At 37.6% G+C, this 15,052-nt stretch overlaps 1 protein-coding gene across 1 annotated transcript; it reads left to right on the top strand.

The window, feature by feature from the left end:
* The first annotated feature begins 7,519 nt into the window (after nucleotides 1-7,519).
* Nucleotides 7,520-12,306, top strand: LOC146475731 (serum amyloid P-component-like). The gene is made up of 5 exons (XM_085115436.1): nucleotides 7,520-7,666; nucleotides 8,547-8,761; nucleotides 8,925-8,958; nucleotides 9,264-9,501; nucleotides 11,393-12,306. The coding sequence occupies exons 1-5, from the start codon at nucleotides 7,561-7,563 to the stop codon at nucleotides 11,778-11,780; spliced, it is 981 nt and encodes a 326-aa protein (XP_084971562.1). The 5' UTR covers nucleotides 7,520-7,560; the 3' UTR covers nucleotides 11,781-12,306.
* The last annotated feature ends 2,746 nt before the right edge of the window (nucleotides 12,307-15,052 follow it).

The following is a 15,052-nucleotide window of genomic DNA, read 5'->3' as shown; positions in this document are numbered from 1 at the left end:
AGTATCTAAAGAAAACTTTAGCTACAGGTTACAAACAATTATTAATGGTTATTAGTTTTCGAGGCAGGTTTTTTACGTATGCGTCTTAAAAATTGCAATGTACGCGTGCCAAAGGCAGGTGCATGCACCAGAGGAGGTCTATTATTACTAAAAAGGCTTCGTTTTTACCTTCAGTGGCAACAAACGTCAGTGGTTTTGAGCAAGATGCTTGTTTGCTGCTTGCAGTCGCTAGGGTCACAACGATTAAGATGAAGATTGTTCCAATACGACCCATTGAACAGAATCTTTCCACTTCAAGAAAAAAGAGAGAAAAAGAGAAAATTAAAAACGTCACATTTTCATATCCAACTGCATCTGAAACGAGAAAATTAAAAACGTCACATTTTCATATCCAACTTCATCTGAAACGAATTATTCACTGTATGCAACCCAGACTTTCGCAAATAAAAGAAACTTGAAGATCTTGCTATAAATCTGGAAGGCTACAGCTTAAACAAGCTTCATCGTTATATTTACAAACATCATATCCAACTGAGAAACGAATTATTCACTGCATGCAACCCAGACTTTCGCAAATAAAGAAAAATCGGCTGTAAACATGAAGCCGGGGCCACACTTTGAATTCTCAAGCTACAACTCTGAGACAGGAATTAACTTTAAAGCGTAAGGAAGTCACTATTTTTCAAACTGTCAAAACAAGCTTCGTCATTACAACTTTTGTTGTACGTGTTAATTATGGACATAAATACAACATGTCTAAAACGAATTGTTCAGCCACAGTTCCACTTACAACTGTTGTAACAGCTATGATGTAGCACGATTGCTTTTTTTCACTTTATAATAGTTCTAATTTCGCTGTCAGAATTTTCGCGCTTTCATCCAATAACATTGAGCCAACAATGATCTGGTTTTGGTCACAGTGTTTGTTGTACGTAATATTTGTGTCTGTATTAAATGATATGCCTTTTTCCAATTTTTTTTGTACGAATTTAGTGAATTATCAGTTCAAAATTTCGATAAATGCACCTGCGTGTTAAAGAAGGCGACCTCAAGCTTTCCCATGTCCGGGCTCTTGATCTGCTTTGGCCCTAGAAACCGTTCCTGTCACTCAAACGTTTTTTTCCCCTTTCATTTCTTTTCTTTTCTTTCTTTCTTTCTTTCTTTCTTTCTTTCTTTCTTTCTTTCTTTCTTTCTTTCTTTCTTTCTTTCCTTCGTTTTTTTTTTTTGTATGACAGATACAAAGTATATTAACGATGTGGACGTCTCCTGTTATGGATTGGGATGCACGAAGCATACACTTTGACCAACTGATTATCTGGAAATCGAAGGGTGTGTTCCAGAAAGGTATGTTGACGAAGTAAATAATCCATCTGCAATTTCTGCGCAAAGGGAGCTCGTAGCTCCTTCAAACATTTTACCTTTTAAGCCCGTATAGTGATCAGCATGTTATTTTTCCTTAAAATGTCTCTAGTATCTTAGTATATTAAAATATCTCTACCGTTGTTAGAACCAACTTGAGGACTAAGACGATTGCCAAGTGCCTACCTACGTCTGGATCCTTGAAAATATTCCGCCAACAATTACCATAGGAAATATGGGAAGAAACATGAATGGCGATTTAATTTGTAAGGAGGATGGCAACAAACAAAATCGAGAGGAGTTATGTTACAAAGGGACATGTACTCGATATCCTTTATCGCTCAGTATCTTTCCTTTATTTATAATGTAATTGTGCGACCCATTGGCAAAGACCTAATTTCACTACACGAAACTTTTGTGTCTTTTTATTATCATCTGTTTTAATAGATCGCGAAAATTTCAGACATAGCCTGGAAAAATGGAACATAGTTTGTTGGTCTTTAGCTTATAAAGAGACAGTTTTAGCAGTTTATTGTCGGAAAATGTGGTTGAGCCAAAGGAAAAAAGGCGAAAAGTAATAAAGTTTGATATTGTAGGCTTGACGAAAGCCATCACCTCCTTGTTTCTAGATTACGACTAAGGATACATCTACTTGAGACAGTCACTGTAATTTTTGTATATAAAGATATAATTACTTACCACCCAACAGCAACTGGTGTAGTAAGGTATGATGTACACCGTTCTCTAAGTTACTTCCTTACTTGTCCCGCACCTTAATGTTATCTCTAATTAGCCCGACACTTAAATCTCACCAGACGTTATTAATTATAGATGACGAACAATTTTGACTCGATGACTCATTAGAGCGTTTAACAATCAGTTTTTTGTAACTTCTTTTATCTCGTTTAAATATCATTATACTGCTTAAGTATACACGTTACAAGAATCTAGGAGCCATGACTTGTCTCAAACTTCCTCATAAATTACAAATTCTCCCAACATCTAAAATAAAGATTGCCCTGACACCTCGTGAAAAAATATGAACTGAATCTGGATATCGAGGCTCAGTGTTACCACTAACACCAATGTCTTTCATTTTAATTTCGTTATCTTTGCTCTTTGCTCCCACTGAATGCGAAAAATAATCCCCAGAAACAAAATGTATTAATTTTACTCCCGGTGCACGCTAAGAATCACAAAAAAAGACTTTACTGGAAGTAAACTTTCACAAATAAATGTAGGGTAGTGATATAGCATCCATCTTCGACGTTGAGTGAAAGAGGAAGTGTTAGGCGGGTTTCATGTCAATTCAAATCTAAAAGGGTTTTATATGTATTAATAGAAACCTAAAATCAATTGTTCAATTTTGTCATAAATTATCACTTTAGTCACTTATACACTTATTCTCTGAATTGAAATCCCTTTTTCATAATAGATGATAATCTGCTACAATATCTTCTTCCCCTTCACAGAATTGTTAATTGATTGCTTTCGTCTTTAACTGATTCAAGAGCGGTTTTCAATTGAGTGTGGTAAAAACAAAACCAAAGTAATTTATCTGGCCAATCGCAACAGATGTAAACATCACAATCAGCCAATCAGAACTCGAAGCAAATACATGTAACCCGCGTCAAGCGCGGGAAAACGCGTGTGACTAAGCACGATTGGTTTTGGCTTGGCTTCCCATTGGTTGAGAAAATGGCGCGAACTTTGCCAACCAATCAAAGAGTCTAGTAAAGCAAAACCAAAGCAAATGCGAAATTACTTTCAACTGTCAATTGAAAACCGCTCCATTCGTTATCTCCAATTTTAGGTAGATACCAATGTTATGCGCTTGTGATGTATGTTTCCGCCCTTCTTATTTAAATTATTTACGTATAATCTGGTTTCCTACTCTAACTCTTTTAGTTATTTTAGGTTGCCTTCAGCTTTCATTTACTTAAGTGCTATTTTATGCTAGTGTCTCCTTTTTAGGCAAAGCATAACTAAAATATTGTTTTTATTGTTGCAAAGTTTACAAAGTGAGCAAAAATGTATTATAACAGAACTAAAGTAAATCGTGCGCTTTGATTCACTTGGTCAATTGAGCCTCTACTGTTTGGCCAAGGTGGGCCATGGGTGCACGCTGCCGTAAGCTAGCGCGCGCTTCGGCCATTACGCGTTAATGTTTGCGAGAATATGATTCTGGTTTGGTTTTGAGATCCCATACAAGTATTTTAAGAGTAACATATACGGATACGGATGCACACGAGCAACATACGGATAAATAATAGTAACATTTACATACATACGAGCACATACGGATACCTACGAGTACATACGGATACATGAAGGGAAAAATACGAATGCGTACGAATAACATGCGAGTGACATACGAGTAACAAACGGAAACATACGCATGAAATACGAGTATGGAAAAGAATCGTTTCAAACGCGTTTTAGCGCGTTTCCAACGCGTCTGAAAATACCTGTAAATTGCGTTCCAAACGCGTTTTAGACGCGTTTCGGACGTGTTCCAGACGCTTTTCAAACGCATTCCAGACGCATTTAAGGCGCGTTTTAAACGTTGAACGCATTTCAGTTGCGTTGAAGGTATTTTTTCAATGTGATTCAAACACGTCAAGAGTGCGGCTAAAACGCGTTTCAAAAGCGTTTGACGCATTTTGGAGGCATTTTAAACGCACACAAAACCCATTTTAGACGCGTTTTGAACGCGTTTTAAAAACGTTACAAAAGCGTTTTTACGCGTTTTGAACGGGTTTAAAACGCGTTACAAACGCGTTTTGAAAGTAATTGAACGCTTTTCGAACGCGTTTTAAACGCGTTTCGAACGCGTTTTGTACGCGTTTTGAACGCGTTTCAAACACGCTTAAAACGCGTTTTGAACGGGTTTTATACGCTTTTCGAACGCGTTTCAAACCCGTTAGGAACGCGTTTCAAATGCGTTTTGTACGCATTTCAAACACGTTTTGAACGCGTTTCAAACGCGTAACAATCGCGTTTTTTATGCGTCTTGAACGCGTTACAAGCGCGTTACAATCGCGTTTTTTACGCGTTTTGTACGCGTTTCAAACTCTTTTCAAACGCGTTTTGTACGTGTTTTGAGCTCGTTTTGAACGCGTTTGAAACGCGTTTTTTACGCTTTTCGAACCGGTTTGAAACGCGTTGTTTGTACGCATTTCAAACGTGTTTCTGACGCGTTCAAAACTCGTTACACGCACGCGTTTGTAATGCGTTCAAAACCTGTTTTAAACGTGTTTTGAACGCGTTTTAGACGTGTATTTTACACGTTCAAAGACGTTACACATGCGCGTTTGTAACGCATTCAAAACGTGTTTCAAATGCGGTTTTTAGGCGTTTTAAGCGCGTTTCAAAGTCGTTTTGAAGGCGTTGCAAACGCGTTATTAACGCGTTTTGTATGCGTTTCAAACGTGTTCCAAACGTGTTCAAAACGCTGTTCAAACATGTATTACATAGAGCGTTCACAACGCATTTAAAATGCGCTTAAATGCGTCCATACTCGTCCGGATACATACGAATACATACGAGTTTCATACGAGTTGCATACGAGTAAACATCGGCAACTGTTATCGCCCGATCAACGAGACCATCGCTGAACTGTCATGCATTGACGATATATTTTTTTCTCAGCGAGCGACCAACACAAGAAAAACGAAAATTTTATTTACTTTTGGCTTAAAAAGAATACACTGACATGAAATAGTACTTTAATAAATGAAAAGTACAGGCTGACTAAAATAACTAACAGAGTTGGAGAAGTAGAAAGCCAGATTTATATAGAAATAATTAATTTGAATTAGAATGTCGGAAACACTCATTACACGCACACTACATAACACGTTAGGCAGATTGATATCTAACAAAATGGATATAACGAATAAAATTAAGGAAAAAGAATAATTTAAGGAAATACGAAAGCAAAAGGAAAAAAATATAAACAAAAAATCACTTAACAATTCTGTGACAGAGCAGAATTTTTGCAAATTATCATCAATTATGAAAAAGAGATTTTAATTTAGAGAATATGCCAACGCTACAATACAAATGCAATTACAAGACCGTGAAACAACTCGTGGTCTATTCTAGACAAAAATCGGAGAGCTCGAAAAAATTAGCCTTTTTTTAAATTATAACTTTAACTCATCGTCGAAGAAAATGCTACATTACTACCTACATTTATTTGTAATTGTAGCGTGCACTGCGAGTATGAAAATATTATATTTTGTTTCTGGGGTTTAATCTTAGTAATCAGCTTGAACAAAGCGTAAAGATAACGAAATTAAGATCATAGAAATTCGTGTTCCTAGTACCAGCCCCAATATACATTTTCATATTTTTTCATTAGGTGTCAGAGCAATCTTTATTTTAGATATTGGGAGAACTTGTATTTATACGGCCGTTTGAGACGGTTTTTGCTCCTAGATTCTTGTAACGTGTATACTTCAGCAGTATAATGACATTTAAATTAGAAATAAAAAGTTGATAAACAAACTGATTGTAAGCGTTCTTATGAGTGGAAATTGTTCGGCATTTATAATTAATAACTTCTGGTGGGATTTAAGTGCCGGGCAAATTAGAGATAACTTTAAGGTGCTGAACAAGCCAAGAAGCAATTTAATTAACGTGTATGTCATACCTCACTACATCGAATCAGTTGCTGTTGAGTGGTAAGTGATTACCCCCTTTAAATATAACCATTATAGCGAATATCTGGAGTATATGTATCACATAACGGCTAGATAAAGGAGGTTGCATCTTCGTCCAAAATAATTTTATTAGTTTCACATGAAGTTTTCGCCTTTACAACAACGACATTTTACGACAAGAAACCGCTCAAAACTTTCTCGTTATAAGCTAACGACCAGCAAACTATGTTCTATTTTTTCCCGGCTATATCTGAAAGTTACGCGATCCCAAAAACATCGTGAAAAACACGAAAGTGGCATGTAGTGAAATTAGGTCTTTGCCAATGAGTCGCATTATAAATTAAGGGAAAAAATATGCAGTAAAATATATCGAGCACATGTCCTTTTTGACATGACTACTCTTGACGTCGTTAATTCACTGTACTGCCATCCCTCTTACAAATTAAATTGCCATTGAGAAGGAAAGGTAAGTACACCCAATGTAAAGATGTATATTCTACTCACACATTTCTCATGGTAATTGTTGGCAGAATATTTTTAATCATCACGCAAGACGTATTACCTTTGGCGGCCGCTTCCTTTATTTTCATAGCGGTAAAGATATTTTAAGGCTAAATTACATGTTGGTCACTATAGGTGCTTAAAAGGTAAATATTTTAGGAGCTTTAAGGTCCCTTTGCGCACGATAAGTAGGTGAAATTTTCACCTCGTCAACATACCTTTCTGGAACACACCCTTCGACTTTCAGATAATCAGTTGGTCAAAGTGTATGCTTCGTGCATCCCAATCCATACCAGGAGACGTCCAGATCGTTAGTATATTTTATATCTGTCAAACACACAAAAACGTTTGGGTGACAGGAATTGGATTATGGGGCCAACTCAGATCAAGAACGAAACATGAGGAAAGCTTGAGATCTCCTGCCCTCTCACGCAGTAGTATTTATCGACTTCTGTTTTTATACGAAACACGTGCAATAAATTGAAAAAGCACAGAGCATCCAATACAAAAACAGATATTACGAACAACAGAAATAGCTGTGAAAACAAAAAATATCAATTTTGGCTCATGTCATCGAATGCAAGCAACAGTTACGTTAAAATTTTGAAGGTTTCAATTTCACGATCCACTGACGTAAAGATACAAAATAATGCGCGAAAATTATTGCAGTGAAATAAAATCCAAAGTCATCGTGGTACATCACAGCAGTTATAAGTGGAACTGTAGCTGAACAATTCGTTGTGGACATGTTGCATCTATGTCCATAAGTAACACATTCAACAAACGTTGAACTTTTGAAGCTTGTTTTGACAGTTCGAAGAAAACAACGACTCTTTTAAACTTCCAAGTTGCTTCCTGTTTCAAACCAGTACGTTGTAAATTCAAACTGTGGCCCTCCAAATTTATAATACAATTTGCGAAAGTCTGGGTTGCATACAGTGAATAATTCGTTTCACAGTTGGATATGAAAATGTGATGTTTTTTCAAATCTCTCCTTTTCTCTCTTTCTCTTCTAGTGACAAGATTCTGTTAAATGGGTCGCATTGGAGCAATCTTCATCTTAATCGTTGCGACCCTAGCGAATGCAAGCAGTAAACAAGCATCTTGTTCAAAACCAGTGACATTTGTTGCCACTGAAGGTAAAAACGAAGGCTTTTTAATAACAAATAGAGACTTTGTCTGGTGCACCTGCCGACGCCACGCATACATGGCAATTTCTCAAGACGCCATACGTACAACACCTTACTCGCAAACTAATAGCTTCCAATATGACCAACCAGAATGAAATGTAAGCCGTAGCTAAAGTTTGCGTTAGATAATCTTCGGATTAGGTAGTTTGGAAATTATCAAGACATCTTCGGGCATCTTCGGCAAAGCTCGGAAATCCTGGTTTAACGAAGACAACAGTCTCACGAATATGACAATTTGGTACAATTTGGTACAATCTAAATATCAACAATGGTTTTTGAGGCTTAATTTTTGTAGATTAAATTAGGAAAAGTAGAGGCTCGTTCTTATTGGTTCAGCTAAAATCGTTCTATAAAAATCAAAAAATACCTTTTTTAAACTTCGAGAAATTCCAAACTGATTTCCAAACTACAAACACAAACAAGAAGTAACAGATCTTTTTTTTTTTTTTTTGAGAGGATAATGGTCTAGACGTGAAGAAGACGACAGAATATATCGGTATCTCTATTAATTTGCATCAGAAGATAGTGATTGAGGAAGAGACTCATCGAACTGAGAAGATGATTGATTTGTTAGAAGATTGTCTGACTTCCAATTAACATCTGGACGTCGTTGACCAATCAGGTCAATATCCAGACACATTGATACCATCTACTGACGATCCACAATTGACTCAACTCTGATGATGACTTTTGCTCAGGTTGTTGAAACGACAGTCAATCTCACCTCAAACAGTCCTTCAGAGAACTACTCACTCACCCAGGTCATTATAATTTACCTACATGTACCTATAGAAGATTGATTTGCTCATGTACGTTTTCCATTTTGTAGGTCAAAGTCTCTCTGGTCATGCCATCTCTACCCAACAAGTAACTTCCTTGCTAGATTGTCACGCATTATGTATCCATCATCCAAGATGTTTTTCATACAACTATCAGTATATGTCAACTTCACTGACTCACATGTGCGAGATAAACGATGCTACAGGGAAGATGTGCCCGCATGACATGATTAGAGCAACAGGATTTAGATACTACGAAGACAGGGTATGTTACAGCTTGATGTGGATTTAGTAATTTTATTACTTTCTGCCATTTTAAGGCACGAAGCTAAGCAGTTGATTCGTAACTTAGCTACTGCTCTATATTATTACCGGCTTTTTTTTTTTTTTTACTGATAATGGTTAATGTAGTTTTTCCTTATGTTTAGGATAAAACTTGCGGAAAAAGTTGCCCGCCACAAGGTTAGTTTTTTTTCTTTATGTCACGACCCTTTGGACCTGTTTGGTCTTACAGTTCATACGTCTGCCAAACTGTCTTCATTTCAGTCAGTACGTTGGTATATCAGATTTGTCGCTCTACCTCCATCCGTTTTCTGCCTGCCTGGCTACCTCTGTTTCATTCAGCTTGTCTGTTCAACTACTGCCATGTTGTATTGTACAACCGATTTTACCAGCAGACTCCAGAAATTGCAGACTCGTGCAGCCCACATAATTATAATTACATTTGATCTTTTGTTCTGACCTTCAACGCTTTGTTTTTTTTTCAGATTCTGATAATTCAAATTTCCAGCTTTCTTTTCCCACAAACACAATCAGTGACTACGTCAGAATTGACCTGCTGAGTTGCCCTCCACCGCTGACCGTTTTTACTGTCTGTCTGTGGATAAAAGTTGGCGATAAATCATCCGACGGAACGCTGTTTAGTTACTCAGTTCCCAATAAAGACAACGAAATTTTGATGATCGACTACTCAAGCTTGAAGTTTTATGTTAACGGCAGATATAGGTAAATAACAAAAACTACTAATTGTTTCTCCCCTTTCAAAAACAAAGTCCAGAAAGAAAAGAAAATAAAACGACACCGAATAAACAGATAGTCAAGTGAGCCACAAAAAAAAAAAAAAAGAAAAGAAAAGAAAAGAAAAAGAAAAAACAAACAAAACGTTTCAAGGTGGTGCCAAAAGTGGTCGTCTCGAGTAGTATACGGAATGAGGGTTTTACGTCGGGTGGATCAGGGTGGATCAACGATCAACCCTCAAGGTGACGTCATAGCTACAAATAGGTCAGTAGAGCATAATTAGTGGCTAAGGGACCGTGAAAAAAGAGATTACGCAAAATCTTGAGTCTCTGATCTAAAAGGCACAAAAACATCACAATTTACGGTATGATTGGCTTGAGTGGTTTGTATGGAGTTTCTAAAACATCGGCGAAGCCTTTGTAACTCGCTTTCAACCTATATTTTTACCAACTACGAGAAAATCAGGTCAATCATATTAGTGCCTATAAAGTAAAAAACGGCTGATTATGTGGGTTCGCATGTACCATATCATTCCAGACAAGTTTGGGCAAGCCTTCCAGATCTATTGAGTCCTACAATGACGTCACTATTTTTGCTCTACTGACCTATTTATAGCTATGACGTCACCTTGAGGGTTGATCGTTGATCCACCCTGATCCACCCGACGTAGAATCCTCATTCCGTTTTGTACTGTCTCGTAAAACGATTTCCGAGCAGGAACTGAAAATTTGTGATTCACCTATTTTTGACAGAAATAAAATTATTCTGAGTTAATCATAATGTGACATAAATTTGCTAGCTAGCACAAATACCGACCTCTTTATCAAGAGTCCCACTAATCTCGTACCCAGATCTCAGTCGGTTCGGGAATGTCGCCTGGGAGAACTGGGTACAATATTAAAGTCGTACTGTACATGTCTCTATAGTAACTCACACGTTTAGTTAAAAACAGTGCCAAGAAAATACAAGTTTGATGTTAGGTGTCATGAAAAAATACGACTAAAGGATTAAGAAATAGGTAATTTAAACCAGTAGTTTAGGAAGGGGAGAGAAATCAACTTTGGGCGTTAAAAGAATGATTCAAATTCATGAACGTGAGGGAATACACGCCGTCACATCTGAGTTGTATTAGGCGTCTGCGCAACACATGTGCTGAATATTATCACTAAGACCGAAACCGCATACAGCAATGACTGTGGGCGTATCAGTAGTTTAACGATAAAAATAGAGTCAATTTTGTCTGTCATTTTTGGTGTCTTCCGCTCGGCACTTCGTGCTTTCTCCGAACGTTTCTGAGTAGGTCATTTTGACCCTAGGTGAACATTGTCGGCTTCTGTCTTGCAGATAATATTTCAGCAGACAGGTAACACGATCTCAGGATGCTTTATTCCATTACCTTAACATCACTGGTTGTGTTTGTAGCGGAAGGAAGGAAGAACAAAATATAACCACTTACATGGTTAACTATTTTACTAATGATTTTTTGTTCTACACACAGAGCTCTACTTCCCCACCCATGCACTTAAACCCCCCTTTTACCCACTGATTTTAATCAGTGGAGACTTGGGAACCCATATATTTGGGATTCCACAAAGGTTGCTAGAGATACTACTGAAACTAACTTTAATACAATATACAGCAGAAAGAGAGGAAATGGACACAGGAGGAACAAAACGTGTTTCTGATATATTGAAACAAAAGTTCGATTTCGCTTGCAATTGCCCGGTGGATTTACACTTAATTACCTTCTAATTTGACCATTTTACGCTTCTAACCTTTCCCGACAGTTCTTTAAAATCAGGTCGTGTCTGAATTCTCTTTTAATGTTCCTTATTTCATCATTAGTGATCACTGTTATTAATATTTCTGAATCTCTCAGGAAAATAAACAGCGCAGTCAACAATGACTATTGGCGCCACATCTGCGCAACGTGGGAGAACACCGCTGGCTCTTGGAACTTCTACATCGATGGCATTCTAGTGGTCAATGGCGAAGACTTCGAGACAGGTCACGTGATCAAAAGTAACGGAATTGTGATTCTTGGTCAGGATCAAGATAATTATGGAGGTGGATTCCATCAGCAACAGAGCTTCAAAGGTGAAATGTATGGCGTGAACATGTGGAACAAAGTGTTGTCGAGCTCGGAAATTTTTCAGTTGTCGAAAAATTGCTCTAATGGCGTCGGCAACTATTTGAGGTGGAATGATTTCGTGACGGGCTTACATGGGAACGTGAACATTGTGACTCCGACCACTTGCTCGCCGTGAAAAGGGTGTAAGTGGGATTAACAACTGACTTTGTGTAAATTAAGAATCACTTACTTTTAAACTATTTAATCTCCTCAAACTCTCAGGTAATTACCAAATGATAGAGGAACGTATTGCAGAGGTCCGTGTCTGGATGATCCCTCGTCAGCTATTGAAAAATGACACGAAGACTGTATTTCTTATAATTGGCTTCCATATCAACAGTTATCCAAAGTAACCATCGAGTCAATATTGCTTTTGGTATCTCGGTTATAAAACCTGTAGAGAGCGTCGGCAATATTGACACAAGGTTCGACAATCAGATTTCGATGAATGCTCACTGTTCGCAAAGTTTGTGGTAAAGCTTTCTGTGGCCTATATACTGATTACACTGATAAGAAAGTGCCTTCATAGTTTCTGAGGAATCAGCTAAGACTCTTATTCACGCCTTCGTCCCGTCACATCTCGACTATTGTAATTATCTCCTATGTGATATCCCTCGGTATCAATACGACCGGTTACAGAAAATGCTCAATACTTCTACTAGGTTGATTTAACAATTATTCCACGAGCGCCCGTTGGATATGAGATGATAGATAGCCAACGAGGCGCGTAGCACCTCGGTTGCACACCGAGCATTCGCCCATTCAGGGAATCCGTTTAGGAACATCATTACAATGTGCATTCAACCAGCTGATCATAAGCTCGATAAAACGGAGGATAAGCAGGGGACCTAGTAAGAATCAAAACAATCTCCAGATACAGAGAAGATAGCAGGCCAATATTCGTAGTCAGGAATATAATCTAAGGCCTATGAATCGATTAAACACTCAGAATTTGAACTACTTAGTGACATTTCTTACTCGAAATGAGAATTAAAACAGGAGAAACGTGGAGTTTTTGAGTGGAAAAATGATCCCCAACGAAGAAAAAACCTGGTTCTCGGCTGACGTCATCAATTTGTTAGGACCCAGACCTCTCACAGCGCGGTAGTGAACGAGAACATCGCGACTTTAAACGTCCATAGCAATGTGAGGATTTTATGTATTTTCTTAATTGTTATTTTAATCATCTCTAAGTCGTTCACATTTTGCAAAAACAAATTTAGGGCAGTTAGGGACACTTTAATATATGTGTTGAAAACCTATTTAGCACTTTTTTTGTAGTCTTGTTTTAATGATTCATTACCACTGTCGTTCAAAAATCAGTTTATTATGAACGAAAATTTATGATAAATAAACGTTGACATGTAGGGGGGGGGGGGGGGGCACAAATACAGAATAATTTACCAAGTGGTTAAGTGAATTTAAAATCGTCTAGAATGTTTAAAAAGTCTTCCACGCTTTGTAAAACTGAAGAGTTTCTGTTCTGTTGAAAATATTTGTTGAAGGCCTCGTGATTGTAAACTACTGGGTCACGCATGTAAAGGTGATGGCAAATAAACAAAAAACGTCGTTTTTAGGTTTCTGTTTATACAGCAAAAACCTTTTTGGATTCTCAATTGAAATGAAATCCGCGTAATACTTCCCTTTTACCATATCGTCGAAGATGAATGCTATAAATGTGACGGGGGTGATCGTCCTACTTTTTAGGCTTTTTAAGGGTTAAAATTCGTGATTTGGTACCCCTAATGGTGCTAAAATCTAAAATGACTTCCGTTAGAGTTATGGTGGTACCTTTTAGGGTATTGGGCTGAAACACGTCAGTCAACTGATTTGGTACCCAGTCTAGGGGAAAAAATTGTTCAGAGTACGCCCACAAAACAGAATTCTGGTACCTTTTAGGACTTCTCAGTTTTCAAAATTTCCGACGATCACCCTGTCACTTTTATGTAGGAGTCCCTCCCCGGGGGTAAAAGTATCACATTTTATTTTGTTTCTGGTGATTATCTTTTGCATTCAGCGCGAGCAAAGAGCAAAGATAACGAAATTAAAATGAGAGACATTGGTGTTAGTAGTAACACTGAGCCTCGATATCCAGATTCATATTTTCTCATGAGGTGTCAGGGCAATTTTTTTTTAGATGTTGGGTGAATTTGTATTTTATTAGGCAGTTTGGGACAGTTTTGGTTCCTAGATTCTTGTTACGTGCACACTTCAGTATAATGATATTTAAATGAGAAATAAAAAGTTACTAAGAAAACTGATTGTAAAACGCTGCAATGAGTCATCGAGTCAAAATTGCTTGGCATTTATAATTAATAACGTCTGGTGAGAATTAAGTGTCGGGATAATTAGAGATATCGTATAGGTGCGGGACAAGTGAAGAAGCAACTTAGAGAACGGTGTACATCATACCTTACTAAAACAGTTGCTGTTGAGTTGTAAGTGGTTATAAGTTATACGAGCAACATCCAATATACATAATATGTACATAATATGGTGCACCTATACCAACGCCACGTATACATGGGTTACACGCATGCGTACAACACCTGACTCGCAAAGTAATAACCACTAATAGTTCCAAACAGGGTGGGATATAAGTCGTAGCTAAAGTTTGATATCCTATTGTAATCTTCGGATTATGTGATTTGGAAATCATTAAGACATCGTCGGACATCTTCGGCAAAGTTCGGAAATCCGGGTCAAACGAAGACGACAGTCTCACGCATATAACTCCGGAGAGCTTTGTATACTCTTAACATTGGCAATGGCCTTTGATGCCTTGTTTTTGAAGTGTTTTTATGGATTAAATCTGTTTAAGTAGATACGGAGGCTTACTCTCATTGGTTCACATAGGCTGGTCAACTAAAATCGTTGTCTTAAAAGCAAAAAAGATTCCTTAGTTTTTAAACTTCGAGAGCTTAACGCCACAAACACAAACAAGAAATAAGAGATTTTTCTTTGAGAAGATAACAGTCTAGTTCGAAGTGAAGCAGACAACAGAATAAATCGAATATTTTTAGTTTACCAACTCCGTGAAAGTTAATCAAAAGAGTTGAGAACTGGCGTTTTGAGCGAAAGCCCTTTGTCAGAGCGAGTCCTTGGAATCCCTTTACGGTGACCAATTGACCTTTAGTTGTCATCTCTGTTGATGAACCCGGAAAACATTCGTTTTTATTCCTCACCGATGCAGCTCCGCAGTTTCTTTAGAATCTAACCCCCTTAACATGATATATCGTTATCTATTTCAATTTGTCTCAAAAAATAGCAAATGAGGGAGACACTCATTGAAGGAGTTAAATGATTTGTTAGAAGATTGTCTGAATACCAATAACATCTCAATAACCAGAGACATTCGTACCATCTACTGACGATCCACAATTGACTCAACTCTGATGATGACTTTTG

The sequence above is a fragment of the Pavona decussata genome, unplaced genomic scaffold (genome assembly GCF_977016875.1).
Source record: "Pavona decussata unplaced genomic scaffold, jaPavDecu1.1 SCAFFOLD_83, whole genome shotgun sequence".
Classification (NCBI taxonomy): domain Eukaryota; kingdom Metazoa; phylum Cnidaria; class Anthozoa; order Scleractinia; family Agariciidae; genus Pavona; species Pavona decussata.
Note: the sequence above shows the minus strand (reverse complement) of the source record. Positions and strands in the feature narration are given on the sequence as shown.

Excerpts from the sequence above, each read along its gene's own strand:
- LOC146475731 (XM_085115436.1), top strand. The coding sequence starts at position 7,561 with ATGGGTCGCATTGGAGCAATCTTCATCTTAATCGTTGCGACCCTAGCG. Across the intron at positions 8,762-8,924 it reads TTAGATACTACGAAGACAGG|GATAAAACTTGCGGAAAAAG; the intron begins GTATGTTACAGC and ends CCTTATGTTTAG. Across the intron at positions 9,502-11,392 it reads TATGTTAACGGCAGATATAG|GAAAATAAACAGCGCAGTCA; the intron begins GTAAATAACAAA and ends TGAATCTCTCAG.